This window comes from Lithobates pipiens, unplaced genomic scaffold, assembly GCF_037356315.1.
Source record: "Lithobates pipiens isolate NorthernLeopardFrog02 unplaced genomic scaffold, aLitPip1_a1.2 Scaffold_27, whole genome shotgun sequence".
Taxonomy (NCBI): domain Eukaryota; kingdom Metazoa; phylum Chordata; class Amphibia; order Anura; family Ranidae; genus Lithobates; species Lithobates pipiens.
This window is the reverse complement of record NW_027507788.1, coordinates 126,799,598-126,814,444: the sequence shown is the minus strand read 5'-3', so window position 1 is coordinate 126,814,444 and position 14,847 is coordinate 126,799,598. Positions and strand designations below refer to the sequence as shown.

At 39.8% G+C, this 14,847-nt stretch overlaps 1 protein-coding gene across 1 annotated transcript in view; it reads right to left on the bottom strand.

Moving 5' to 3' along the window:
• Positions 1 to 14,847, bottom strand: part of GRIN2D (glutamate ionotropic receptor NMDA type subunit 2D) — a 1,088,828-nt gene that overhangs the window by 116,182 nt on the left and 957,799 nt on the right. Inside the window, exon 11 of the mRNA XM_077457432.1 lies at positions 641 to 870. Coding sequence (XP_077313558.1) covers positions 641 to 870 — 230 coding nt within the window. The remainder of the gene's footprint in view (positions 1 to 640; positions 871 to 14,847) is intronic.

The following is a 14,847-nucleotide window of genomic DNA, read 5'->3' as shown; positions in this document are numbered from 1 at the left end:
CGTTTAAATGTTTACTTATAGAATTAAGATTTTATAAATAACAAATAGTAAATAAATAACAAATAGTAAATTAAATATCAGTTTTAAAATTTGTATAACTAAATGTAATCCAAGACATGTATGGTTTCTTGCAGGTTAAGACAGTTGGTCAGACAGCATACAGGTAGAGCTGGGCATTTTAAACTGAGGGTAATGAATGCACCCTGTAATAATTATTAAATGACAAATAAAAAAAAAACTTGTAAACATTAAACAAATAATAAAATATGAAATATACTATTACCATTTCCCTTTAAGATAATGTGTTGAGTTATTGAAAGAATAACTAAAATCCAAATTTGAATAGGTTATGAATAGGATCTTTTCCCTCTTGTTACTGATAACATCGTATAATATGCTTTGCCTCTATCAAACTTCTCCTTTCTGCCCGGACAGCTGAAAGATCTTTCTTGTCTATGAAAGTTTAATGGTTCCTTTATTCGTTCAGCAATCAGTTATCAACATGTCGCAAAGACTATCATCTTGACAACTGCTACTTTAAAACAGCTTTTTTTTCCTACATAATCAGCATAGACCACCAAGTTCTACTTTGTTTTGTAAATTTAATGAAAATCAACAACACAAATTCTTAATCCCTTACTTTTTTATCACTGAGTCCAGACACGGTATCCACGTACTCCTCCTGGATCATAAAAGCAGCCAAATTGGCAGTGTAGCTGGCCAGAAATATTACTGCGAAGAATGCCCAGATGAGAACCATGATTTTACTTGTGGTACCTTTTGGATTTTCTACTGGCACAGAATTGTTAAAAACCAGAGCCCAGAGTAGCCAGATGGACTTGCCAATAGTGAACTTTGAACCTCCTGTACCTAAAAACACAAATACATGAGTTTTAGTATTTTGCATTTTTTGTGTTTACAAGCTGTTTATTGGGAAAGCATACACATTCAATACATAACATCTGGCAAGGGATGACATATACAAAAGATAAGAAGATTAATGTGTATACGCAATCCATTAAAAAACAACCAAGAAGCCCAGTGTGAGCAGTACAATTACCATATAATACAATTTATGTATCAAGAAGTCAGAAAAAGTATTGAACAACAGGTAGAAGAGCCAAAAGGACTCCACTCTAGCATATCATAATAGAAGGTATCTATACAAAGGCAAAACCTGAAATCAGGATATAAACATATAATGGGTAGTCCAAGCATCCAATCTGAGAGAGAACAGGTGCATTCTATCTTGTAGAGTATAAGGGAGCCTTCCATTAGCATAACAGCATCAATTCCATTTATTACCAAGAGGACAATGGATATCCACTGGAGGGCAATGGCCCATATTGTCGCTACACAAATGGTATGGATAAGTCTCTGATCCCTACATGAAACCCCTGGGATAGAAGCACTAAGAAGGAACATCGGCATTGTTAGGCTAAGTGGATGGCCAGAAATTGCAGATGTTATAGAAGAGATTTTACAGCAAACTATTGATAACTTCTCACAATCCCAAAATGTATGTTTTAAAGATTCACTAAGTGAACATATACAAAAGCATAAGTCCAAGACTCCTGGGTAGATAATGTGAAGTTTAGAGGAGGTATTTTACCATTTGGTAGGTAACTTAAAGGCAGTCTCCCTGACCAAAAGTGATTTAGTACATTTGTGCAAAGTTTCCAACATAGTGTCCCAGGCTTCGGGAGAAAATTGGGTGGCACAATCAGTCTCCCACTTAGACATAAAAGCAAAGAAGTTGGGAAAGGAAGTACTAGCAACTGACTGATAGAGTTCCGAAATAAGTCCTTTTTGAGAACCAATGCAAAGCCTTTTAACGTGTGTGAATGGTGAAGTGGGGGAGAGACCATAGTGGGGAGAGTAAAAGTGTCTAGTATTTTGCATTTTATGTCTATTGCAAGAGTAGAAGATGTTATAGCTTTAAGCCGGGTACACACACATTTTTTTTTGCCTTCAGGTCCGCAGGTTGAATGAAACCTGCGTCGGAACCGCTGTACTAACAATGCAAGGTTAGTTCAGTGATTTCCCACACTGAGCTGTTGTGTTCTGACAGGGGGATGACCTCCCTGCCAGAACACTTCAATCATTGCTCTCTGCCACTGGCTGATACTGGTTTTTCAGCATGCACGTACGACAGAAGCTAGCCGAACAAACCGACATACACGTGGGCCGAATATTGGCCATTTTTCTTTTTTTAACCAGCCCCTGTCTAACATTCGGCCAGTGTGTACCCGGATTTAGTTATATATGCTTGTAACAATGTTAAAGAAGAAGTCAAGTCAAATAATAAAATGAAACCCCAGGCAAGTACAAAGGTGAAATGTTTACAGTCTTACATCCATTCTTGTAATAAAGATGCCTTTGCTAGTTAGTAATTTTCCCTGCTATTTGCTTGTTTAACATTTTCTTCAGGGTCAGCTTACTTCTACCTAGCTCAGTTTCCTGCTTACTGGACAGGGCCAATATAACAAATGCACTGTCCAATAATAATGTAGAAAGGTAAATTGCCTAATCAGAAATGACTGTATGTGAGTCACTTACCTGGCTGTGCTGTGCGAAAAATGTTTGTAAATCACAAGATTTACTGAAAAAAAATTACAAATTATTTGGCAGGAAAAAAATATGTATTTCAGTCCTGTATTGATATTTTTCCTTGAGGTCTTGCTTTAAAACATGCTTTGATTATAGGAAAAAAAATAATTTATTTTTTCAGTCCTTAAATTGATATTAAATCTTTATTTTTATTTTTTTAAGCACTTAAGCAGTAGATTTAATCACTTATGGGGCATGTAGCTTCTTTATCTTCTAACCCTTTCAGTACCAAGTTCATGCAGCATACAGAACCACTTCCAGCTGTCCAGTTCAGTATGCTGTATGGACATGGCATTTCTCCTCCTGCTATAAGCTTATGGTCACTTCTGTGTTGACCAAACCAATAGCTGTAATCAGCAACTGACAAGCTGTTGATCTCAGGTATTTACCATAAATATGCCCCTTACCACTGCTGCTCTGCCCTGTTTCACCCCTGCTTCCTGACACTCAATATACAATCCCCACAGCACCACTGATTTTCCCCAAGCTCCAATGACTTGGCAGTACTGATCTCATGTGGCTCCCCTGCAGCTGCCAGCTTCTCTCCCTCCCTCCTCCTGATGGCTTCATGTGCTTCATGGCAGCCACCAGTGGATTTATCTCAAATAGATGCCCCATCTCACTGCTCTGACCCCCGTACTGCCCCACCCCCATGATCATTCTGCCCCTTCCCTGCAGCACTGCTGGCCAGCATCCCCTCCTCCCCACTCTCACTGGCTGTAGCTACTGCTGGGGTAGGAGATTGGTGTCAGAATGGAGAACGTGGTGGGAGAGCGGAGAGAGGAAGGGAGAGGCAGGTAAGCATGCCCTGTGTTTATTAACCGGTTCCCGACCAGCGCACGCTGATGTACGTTGGCAGAATGGCACGGGCAGGCATATTGGCATACAGGTACGTCCAATATTCAATGCTGCTTTCCATCGCGAGCGCGCTGCCGGCGGCGCGCTCGTGTGCCAGTCGGAACCCCCGTGAGTCCGGTCGCGGGTCCCGCGGACTCGATCTCTGCGGGCATACCCGCGATCGTCTCACGGGATGGCTGAATGGAGAAAATGCTGTGTAAACAGCATTTCTCCATTCTGCCTAGCAACTAGTGACGCTGATCTCTGCTCCATGTGATTGGAGCAGAGATCAGTGTTCACTAAATGAAAGCCCAACCCCCCCACAGTTAGTAACACACCCCTAGGAACACGTAACCCCTACACTGCCACCCACTGGTTAACCCCTTCACTGCCAGTGTCATTTACACAGGAATCACTGCATTTATATAGCAGTGATTACTGTATAAATGACAATGGTCCCAAAAATGTGTCAAAAATGTCCGATGTGTCCGCCACAATGTCGCAGTCACATCGCTGATCGCCGCCATTACTAGTTAAAAAATAAAAATAAAAACTTATTAATAAAAATGCCATAAAACTATCCCTATTTTTTAAACGATATAACTTTTGCGCAAACCAATCAATAATCGCTTATTGCGATTTTTTTACCAAAAATATGTAGAAGAATACGTATCGGCCTAAACTGAGAGAAAAAAATGTTTTTTTATATATTTTTGGGGGATATTTATTATAACAAAAAGTAAAAAATAATGTGTTTTTTCAAAATTGTCGCTCTATTTTTGTTTATAGCGCAAAAAATAAAAACCACAGGGGTGATCAAATACCACCAAAAGAAAGCTCTATTTGTGGGAAAAAAAGGACATCAATTTTGTTTGAGAGCCACGTTGCACGACTGTGCAATTGTCAGTTAAAGTGACGCAGTGCCGAATCGCAAAAAGGGGTCTGGTCTTTGACCAGCAAAATGGTCCGGTCTGTAAGTGGTTAATCACTGAAGCATAGTAAACTGTGTTGTATGCGTGGGTGCATGTCCCTGAACTCATACTGTCTGCTTTAAGGGCCGTACACCCGCACCCACACAGATGTCAGATTGGGAGCAGCTGCTGTATCCCACTGACATCAATGCCATTGCCTGCACAGAGATGCATTGAACACCTGTGCATCTCCACATGGGTAAAAAGGGACGAATGTAAACTTTAGTACCTCCTATGTGAACAAGGCCTTATTGGAGAAAGTTATGTTGTGTTTATGTATGCTAATAGTAATTTTTGTGTATTTTTAGTTAAAATAGGGATTTTTGCAGGACCTTAAAATAATTAGCACATTTTTTTTTTATTCTTCAGGTCATGTGCTGCAGAAAATCTATGCTTTGGGGGATCTTTTACAAACTCTGAATTCTGTTAGTAAAAAAATTATAACCTCCAGATTTTTTAGATCAAATTGCTTATTTACAGTTTTGCGCACCCTCTATTTTCACTGTTATGCCACTTTCACACCAGCAGATCGATCAGGTCCGCCTGTCTGTTTTTCAGGTGGACCACCCACTGTTCTCTATGGGGAGGTGCATGTAAACGTACATATGTCCATTTATACCCACCTGTATCTGATCTGATCCGGGTTGCCAAAAACAGACGGATCAGATGACAGTCGGATGGAAATGGACAGGCGGTCCATTTCCATTCGTCCTCCTTATAGAGAACAGTGGATGACAACTGTCAGCCACCTGCTCAGCAAACACATCCCCCGCTAAGCAGGTGGATCCGCTTGACAGAGCCCACCCTGTGTAAAAGGGGTCTTATACAAAAAGGCAACATTTAAAATGTACAAATATTTGTTAATTATTAACTCAATACAGTTGATGGCAATTACAATGGTAATTATATTTAGTAAGAATTTATGAGGAATGTTGCAAGTTTTGCTGTGTTTGTACCAGCTAATAATGATTTTGAGAATTTTTTTAGCAAGAAAATAATTTTGATAAACATTTGCGCAAATATCACAGGGCCTAACAATTAGTAATCAGTAGATCTTTCTTTTTTTCTACTGCTCCTGTGCTTTCAGGAGATTTGGGTGGTCTTTAACCGCTTCAGCCCCAGGAGATTTAGCTGCTCAATGACCAGGCCGTATTTTGCGATATGGCACTGCATCGCTTTAACTGACAATTGCACGGTCATGCAATGTTGTACCCCAACAAATTTGACATCCTTTTTTTCACACAAATAGAGATTTTTTTGGAGGTATTTGATCATCTCTGTGGTTTTAATTTTTTGCGCTATAAACAAAAAAAAGTGCCAATTTTGGAAAAAAAAAACACAATATTTGTACCTTTTGCTATTATAAATATACCCAAATGTTACCCAATTTTTATTTAAAAAGCTAATTTTTTCCTCAGTTTAGGCCGATATGTATTCTTCTACATATTTTTGGTAATAAAAATAAGCATATATTGATTGGTTTGTGCAAAAGTTATAGCGTCTACAAAATAGGGGATAGATTTATGGCATTTTTATTATTATTATTATTTTTTTTTTTTTACTAGTAATGGCAGCGATCTGCAATTTTTATTGGGACTGTGATATTGAGGCAGACAAATTGGACACTTTTGACACATTTTTGGGACCATTGACAATTATACAGCGATCAGTGCTATAAAAATGCACTGATTACTGTATAAATGTCACTGGCAGGGAAGGGGTTGACACTAGGGGGCGATCAAGGGGTTAACTGTGTTCCCTAGGTGTGTTATAACTGTAGGGGGGGTGGGGCTGTCTAGGAGGAGAGATCAGTGTTCAACCTGAAAGAACCTGGATTTGTGTGTTTACATATACAGATCCAAGTTCTCGCGCTGTCAAGAGCGATCGCAGGTGCTCGGCGGTCATTGCTTTTGCTGGGCACTCGCACCAGCTCCGGGGCACAAACTGCGGGAGCGTGCACCTCAGGTTGCACGCGCTCGCCCCTAGACCAACCATCTGGACAGATCCCTCGTGAGAGGGGGCATAATATGCAAATTATAGTGAGGGACAGCAACAAAGCCATCATCTTTCATCGATTGAACACCTTTAAATGGATGAAAGGTGTATTTTCTTAGTTGCTATGGGCTGATATAGAGAGATTCAAGCCCACTTTGCTCTCCAATGTGGGGAAACATCACACATGTCACACATATTGCCTCTGTTCACCATTAAAACGACCATCTTAGAAACATTCTCTTCAGAGCACACTGCTTTCCACAGAAGATCTGTACATCCCAGGGTAATAAGCAGCCTCTGATGTTTATCCCTGAGCTCCTCTTTTAGTGCTTCCTCCTCGAAAAATATTTTCTCAGAATTTCCCTTGGCCCCATGCCCCCCCCCCCCTATATGGTCACTAGGAACAATAACAAATGAAAGATCAGGGTCTGAGCAACTCAGATCTTCTCAGAGCTGCTGGAATGCAAGAGGCACTTCATGGAGAGTCCTTAAAGACAATGTAAATATTCATATAAAAGCAAAGGAGAAGGCCTTCAAAAAATACAAGGCCGAGGGGTCATCAACAGCATTCCAAACTGTACAAAGATAGCAATAAGAAATGTAAGGGTGTAATCAGGGTGGCTAAGATAGAACACAAAAGGCACATAGCGGAGGAAAGTAAGGAAAATCCCAAGACATTCTTCAAGTACATATAAAGTAAAAGAGGGAGGAAAGATCATATTTGCCCCATAAAGAATGATGAAGGGGATCTGGTTACAAAGGATGGTGAGATGGCAAAGGTTTTGAATGTGTTCTTCTCTTCAGTTTTCATGAGGGAAACGGGGTGCTTCAGTAACCAAAACTGCAATGTTTATCCTCATGTCATGTCACAGGAAGCACCCCCATGGTTAACAGAGGATAAAATCAGAAACAGACTTGAAAAACTTAACAAAAAATACATATGTGGGACCAGATGGCTTGCACCCGAGGGTCCTTAAGGAACTCAGTCAAGTAATTGCCAGACCATTGTTCCTAATTTTTATGAACAGCCTACTGACTGGTATGGTACCAGCTGATTGGAGAAAAGCCAATGTAGCACCAATCTTTAAAAAAGGACCAAGATATATCCCTGGGAACTACAGACCATTTAGCCTAACATCAATAGTATTTAAGCTCTTGGAGGGGATGATAAGGGACTGTATACCAGATTTTAGTAATATAAATTGTATCATTAGCAGTAATCAGCATGGATTTATGAAGAATCGTTCTTGCCAAACAAATCTATTAACCTTCTATGAGGAGGTGAGCTGCCATCTAGATGAAGGAAGGCCCATAGACCTAGTGTATCTGGATTTTGCAAAGGCATTTGATATAGTTCCTCACAAACGTTTACTATACAAGCTAAGTTCTCCCGGCATGGACCAAAGGGTGAGTACCTGGATTGAAAACTGGCTACAAGGGCAAGTTCAGAGGATAGTGATAAATGGAGAGTACTCGGCATGGTCCAATGTGGAAAGTGGGGTCCCTCAGGGTCCTGTCCTGGGATCAATCCTACTTAATTTATTCATAAATGACCTGGAGGATGAGATAAACAGTTCGCAGACAATACTAAGCAAAGCAGGGCAATAGCTTCTCCGCAGGATGTGGAAACCTTGCAAGAAGATCTGAACAAATTAATGGGGTGGGCAACTACATGGCAAGATTTAATGTAGAAAAATGTAAAATGATGCATTTAGGTGGCAAAAACATGAATACAATCTACTCACTAGGGGGAAAATCTCTGGTAGAATATAGGATGGAAAAGGACCTGGGGTTCTAGTAGATGACAGGCTCAACAACGACATGCAATGCTAAGCTTCTGCAAGCAAAGCCAATAGAATATTGGCATGCATTAAAAAAGGAATTAACTAAAGAGATAAAATGCTAATGAAGGGACGGGAGGATCTTAGTTATGAGGAAAGATTACAAGCACTGAACTCATTCTCTCTGGAGAAGAGATGCTTGAGAAGGGATATGATTTCAATGTACAAATACCGTACTGATGACCCCACAATAGGGATAAAACTTTTCCGTGAAAGGTCATTTAAATTGACTCGTGGCCAATTTACTAAAATCAGAGGAAGAGCGATTTAACCAGAAAGTGGAGGGTTCTTTACGGTAAGAGCGGTAAGAATGTGGAATTCTCGTCCACAAGCAGTGGTTTCAGCAGGGAGAATAGATAGTTTCAAAAAACTATTAGAAGGGCACCTAAACGACCACAACATCCAAGGATATGCAATGTAATATTGACATAAAAGCGCAAACACACAAGTTGGACTTGAAGGACTTTTTTCAACCTTACCAGCTATGTAACTATCTAACTATGTGACTATATAAACTGGGCTAAACTGAAACAGGATTGAGGATCATAAAGACAGTTTTTAGGCAACAAAAAAGCTGGACAATTAGGATGAGCCAACTGACTGGGAATCAGTTTTTTAAAGCCCATAAATCTTTGCTCAGAAAACACCACCAATCTTTGATATATGGTGTCAGGTAAAGCACAAATGTGTTGAAGAACATTTCTCTTTTTTTGTAAATGGTTCTCTTTAACAGTAAACAAGACAGCACAGGATGAACCAAGAATAATTTATAATTTCCCTAGATAGCAAAATTTGGACTCAACATAAATGATGCTGTCAAATGTTTTGTCAGAATCCATCTATGTAACAGCCGGTGTTTTATGTTTGTCCATAACAGAATTTTAATTAGAGGGTTTCTTTGGTTCTAAATAAGTTTATACAATCACCAGAAATAAAGTATGATCAATTAGACACATCAACACTATGGTGTAGCTAAACACCCAAGAAAAATGAAAAAATGTGAAAAGATACCACCACTTCTGCTTAAAAGGATGGTAATTAATTTGACTTCCACAAATATATTTAACTGGGAGGTTTTCTTGGAGGCTTGTTTTGATTTATTTATGCGCAATATATTAAATTTATTGCTAAAGCCATCAAAATAAGAAAGCAAGAAACTGTCACTTTGATTTGTTACAGGCCTCAACAAAAGGCCTGTAACACATTTCTTTAAAACAGCAGGAAATATAAAATATATGTTAGCATTAGAAACTTTCTAAGATTGTTGACAAGCAGTTATCAGTGAATGCAGTGGACCTAAACTGCAGGTGGCTACTGTACAGAAGAATGGATTGGCCTTTAGACATGTGCATTCGTTTTCGTCCGAATGCATTTTCGTCCGAATTTCAGCTATTTTCGTTTTCGTTTTGACAAACGATAACGAAAGCACAAAATCCGAAAAACGAAAGATCCGACATAAATAAATGCTTTATTTTCGTTTTCATTGTTACAACAGTTCGATATAGAATAGGAGATTCGACATGACTCTGACGATAACAATCTGTCTATAGAACCTGTGGTCGAATGTGCCTAACCTTACCTCTATTAGTCCAAGATTATATAGAGAAAATATTCGACAGAGAAAAAAGATTTGACAGAGAGAAAAGATTCTGCAAGTTACTGTCCTAAAAAGTGTTTGGGGACCCGGGTCCTGCCCCAGGGGACATGGATCAATGCAAAAAAAAGTTTTAAAAACGGCCGTTTTTTCGGGAGCAGTGATTTTAATAATGATTAAAGTGAAACAATAAAAGTGTAATATTCCTTTAAATTTCGTAGGGGGGGGGGGGTTGTCTATAGTATGCCTGTGAAGGGGCGCATGTTTCCCGTGCTTAGAACTGTCCCTGCACAAAGTGTCATTTATGCAGGAAAAAAAGTCCTTTAAAATCACTCGCACCTATTATGAATTGTCGGCTCCCGTAATACAGAGAACACTCATTGAAAGTCATTGATAAAAAAAAAAAAAAAAAAATAAAAAAAAGCGTGGGGGTCCCCCAAATTCAATTACCAGGCCCTTCAGGTCTGGTATGGATATTAAGGGGAACCCTGCCTCAAATTTAAGAAAAAAATTGACGTGGGGTTCCCCCTAAATATCCATAACCAGACCCTTCAGGTCTGGTATGGATATTAAGGGGAACCCCGCGTCAAATAAAAAAAAAAAATTGACGTGGGGTTCCCACTAAAAATCCATACCAGACCCTTTATCCGAGCACGCAACCTGGCAGGCCACAGGAAAAGAGGGGGGACGAGAGAGCGGCCCCCCCTCCCTCCTGAACCGTACCAGGCCACATGCCCTCAACATTGGGAGGATGCTTTGGGGGTCTGTGACCCCTCAAAGCACCTTGTCCTCATGTTGATGAGGACAAGGGCCTCATCCCCACAACCCTGGCCGGTGGTTGTGGAGGTCTGCGGGCGGGGGGCTTATCAGAATCTGGAAGCCCCCTTTAACAAGGGGACTCCCAGATCCCGCCCCCCCCTGTTTGAAATGGTAAGGGGGTACAAAAGTACCCCTACCATTTCACAAAGAAAGTGTAAAAAATGGTTAAATAAAACAAACACACTTTTGAAAAATTCCTTTATTAAAAATAAAAAAATAAAAAAAAGATTCCAGCGGCGGTAATCCACTCTTGCTATTCAGCGACGGACGGTCATCTCTCCAGCGATGGCTCATCTCATCCAGCGCAGCGAATCCTCCATCCTTCTTCTGTCTCCGTGGAGGAGACACTGCAGGCATTCCGGCGGCTGACGTTTCTTATATACGGAGGGCGGGGCCACCCGTCACCTGACCCCGCCCCCCTCTGACGCAAGGGGAAACCCGGGGTTCCCTGTGACGTATGGGTGACCCCGCTCCCCCTCTGATGTAACACAGGCAGGTTTCCGTTACATCAGAGGGGGGCGGGGTCACCCATACGTCACGGGGAACCCCGAGTTTCCCCTTGCGTCAGAGGGGGGCGGGGTCAGGTGACAGGTGGCCCCGCCCTCCGTATATAAGAAACGTCAGCCGCCGGAATCCTTGCAGTGTCTCCTCCACGGAGACAGAAGGAGGATGGATCGCTGCGCTGGATGAGATGAGCCATCGCTGGAGAGATGATCGTCCGTCGCTGGATCGTCCGTCACAGACCCCCAAAGCATCCTCCCAATGTTGAGGGCATGTGGCCTGGTATGGTTCAGGAGGGAGGGGGGGCCGCTCTCTCGTCCCCCCCTCTTTTCCTGCGGCCTGCCAGGTTGCGAGCTCGGATAAAGGGTCTGGTATGGATTTTTAGGGGGAACCCCACGTCTATTTTTTTTTTAATTTGACGCGGGGTTCCCCTTAATATCCATATCAGACCTGAAGGGCCTGGTAATTGAATTTGGGGGACCCCCACGCTTTTTTATTTATTTATTTTTTTATTTTTTTATCAATGACTTTCAATGAGTGTTCTCTGTATTACGGGAGCCGACAATTCATAATAGCTGCGAGTGATTTTAAAGGACTTTTTTTCCTGCATAAATGACACTTTGTGCAGGGACAGTTCTAAGCACGGGAAACATGCGCCCCTTCACAGGCATACTATAGACAACCCCCCCCCCTACGAAATTTAAAGGAATATTACACTTTTATTGTTTCACTTTAATCATTATTAAAATCACTGCTCCCGAAAAAACGGGCGTTTTAAAACTTTTTTTTTGCATTGATACATGTCCCCTGGGGCAGGACCCGGTCCCCAAACACTTTTAAGGACAGTAACTTGCAAATTAGCCTTTAAAATTAGCACTTTAGATTTTGAACGTTGGAGTCCCATAGACTTTAATAGGGTTCTAAAGTATGCTATATACTAGCTCCGTCAAATCTTCTTTATACATTCGACAGACACCATAAGCCTTCAAAGACAGATTCGACCGTAATTCATGTGGATTTTCGGACGAATGCAATTTTTGAACGAAAAACGAAATAAATAAAAACGAATTTCGGGAGTAACTAAATAAATTAAGTTTTCAGACGAAAACGAAATTCCGAAACGAAATATTTTACTCTGCACATGTCTATTGGCCTTATATTCAATTCTTTGCCTTGGAACATCATGCAACAAAGAAGTCACATCTTGTTACAGAATATGGCACTGCTCTTTCTCCTTGCCATGTCCCATCTCTCATTACCACATTGTGTATATCCAAGCTATATCCTGGCTGAAGTAATTGATTCTATAGTGTAATTTACTGTACTGATAGACTTTTTTACATGCCACTTGAACAGTTTGATGACCTTATAAAGCTATGGTTACTCTGCAGTGCCCTTCCAACTCTGAAGACTTAGGTTTTCAAGTATTCTTTGATGGTCCTTCTTGCCTTTTTGCAAGTCTTGTGTAGAAACACAGGCCACAATATACACTGTTATTCACATTATCCATCAATCTAACTTATCTTTGGCATTCTGGAGCTATGTTCACCTATGCCCAAAAATTACTGGGCTGACTAAGACATTACTGAATCTTGCCTGGGACCTATGGCCACTTTCTGGTTCTGAAGAAACTGAAGTAACAGTGCAGGGATGTAGATTTTGCATTCTTTATCTGATTCTTTATTTAGAAACAGAAAATAAACCTGTCTTTTTTCCCTCTATGGTCCATCACTTAAGGCACTGTTTCCTCTTTACAAGTGTAAATTCATAATGGAAAGCTTAATGACCTTGTCACATATGGGTAAACATCTCTCCTCTAAAAACTCATCCCAAAAAGTGCAAAGGTATCTCCCCCCCTTCCTGCAAAGACAATTTTTTATGATACTGCACTGCGTTACTTTAACTGACAATTGCACAGTCATATCTTCCCAAATAAAATATATGTTAATTTTGGTGGTATTTGATAACCTCTGTATTTTTTGTGCTATAAACAAAAATAGACTGACAATTAAAAACAAAACAAAAAATATATATTTTTTACTTCCTGCTATAAAACATATCCAATAAAAAAAACATCAATTTAGGCCAATATGCATTCTGCTAAATATTTTTGGTAACAAAAAAAATCCCAATAAGCCTATATTATTTGGTTCACGTAAAAGTTTTAGCATCTACAAACTATGGGATATTTTTATGGATTTTTTTTTTTTTTTTTTTACTAGTAATGTAAGTGATCCAGCACAGGAGAGCCACCTTATATATACAGTATATGGTCGGCAAGTGGTTAAACTGCAAACACATGCACCTTTCAAAATGTATCCCTGAAGGTTTGCAAATGTAATAATAGGATTCGTACGCAAAGTCTAAAACCCAAAATTAAGCCTATAGCTGGCCATACACAGATCAAAATGCAGCCAGTTCAATAGGGAATGGCAGAAACAGCAGAAGAAAAAAGTTGTGAACTCTTGAATCATGCCAAAGTTAGCAATTTTTATAAGAGATGGAAACAATTTATGGACTATACTTGAGATTTGATGGAGATTCAACGATGGAGATTCAACAATTCATGTCTACATTTAGATACACTGAATGGTATATCAAAGCTGATAATGCTAATAGTTTGGGATATCATAAACTTAATTTTATAAAAATATGAACTGGGGGTTATTTTTTTAATTAGCCATTAATATATTTGTTTTTTTATTTAAGATATATGATCATTAAGAGTTGCAGTCTGAGGTGCATAACGATTATTTTGTTACATTTGTTAGTAAATGTTTAGTTTGAATTACAATATTTAGTATCTGTAATATCCTTATTGTAAGCTTTATTTTTTTTCTTATTTCTTTTAAAAGGAATAGTTAAGTGTCAGATTTTACTTGCAATTAAGATTTAGGTTGTGGACATTTCCCAATATTATGCCATCCAGAAACTGGAAAATAAACATGTATAAACAGCATTCTCCTATAAAATCCTAAGGACATCTGCAGAGTCTGCCACTACTTGATGACATTCTGTATCTTTCCTGATCATGTTAGATTATTCTATGAAAAAGGGTACCTTTACCAGAAGCTGCCTACTGTGAACTCTCCATTTTACTTTTTGATAATCGGATCCTTTTACATTTTTTTTAGTAAACAGTTATGTTCAAACCGTAGTTCTAGACTTTTCTTATCCTGATTCACGTACTCCAAAGATCTTGCACACTGAGATGCTAGAAACAATCTTTAGGGAAACACAAGAGTGTGATAACAAACTTCTTGCACACTGTTTACTCAGGTGGCATCCACCCTTGCTATGGCCCTGACAGCACCTAATAATAAGCAATGTGGAAAGATGAAATGCACAAATAAAATTAAACAATATTCACTCAAGGGGATAGGACAAGCAACATAAAATCCCGATAAGACTGGCTTGTCACTGTATACACTGTATATACTGTTCTAATCCTTCAACTCATGATTTCCCTCATAAAACTAACCCACTTGTCTTGGGCACCTGCCCACAATGGGAAATCAATGTTACTGATTCAAATTATTATCCAGATTTGCTGTGACTCTCCTTCATTTGCTGTTTCCAGCAGTGCTAGTGTGCTCCCCTATTTCAGTAAATGGGAGACTGATTGTGAGGCACAATTTACTCCTGAGGACTGTACTAAATCACTTGATTAGGGAGACCT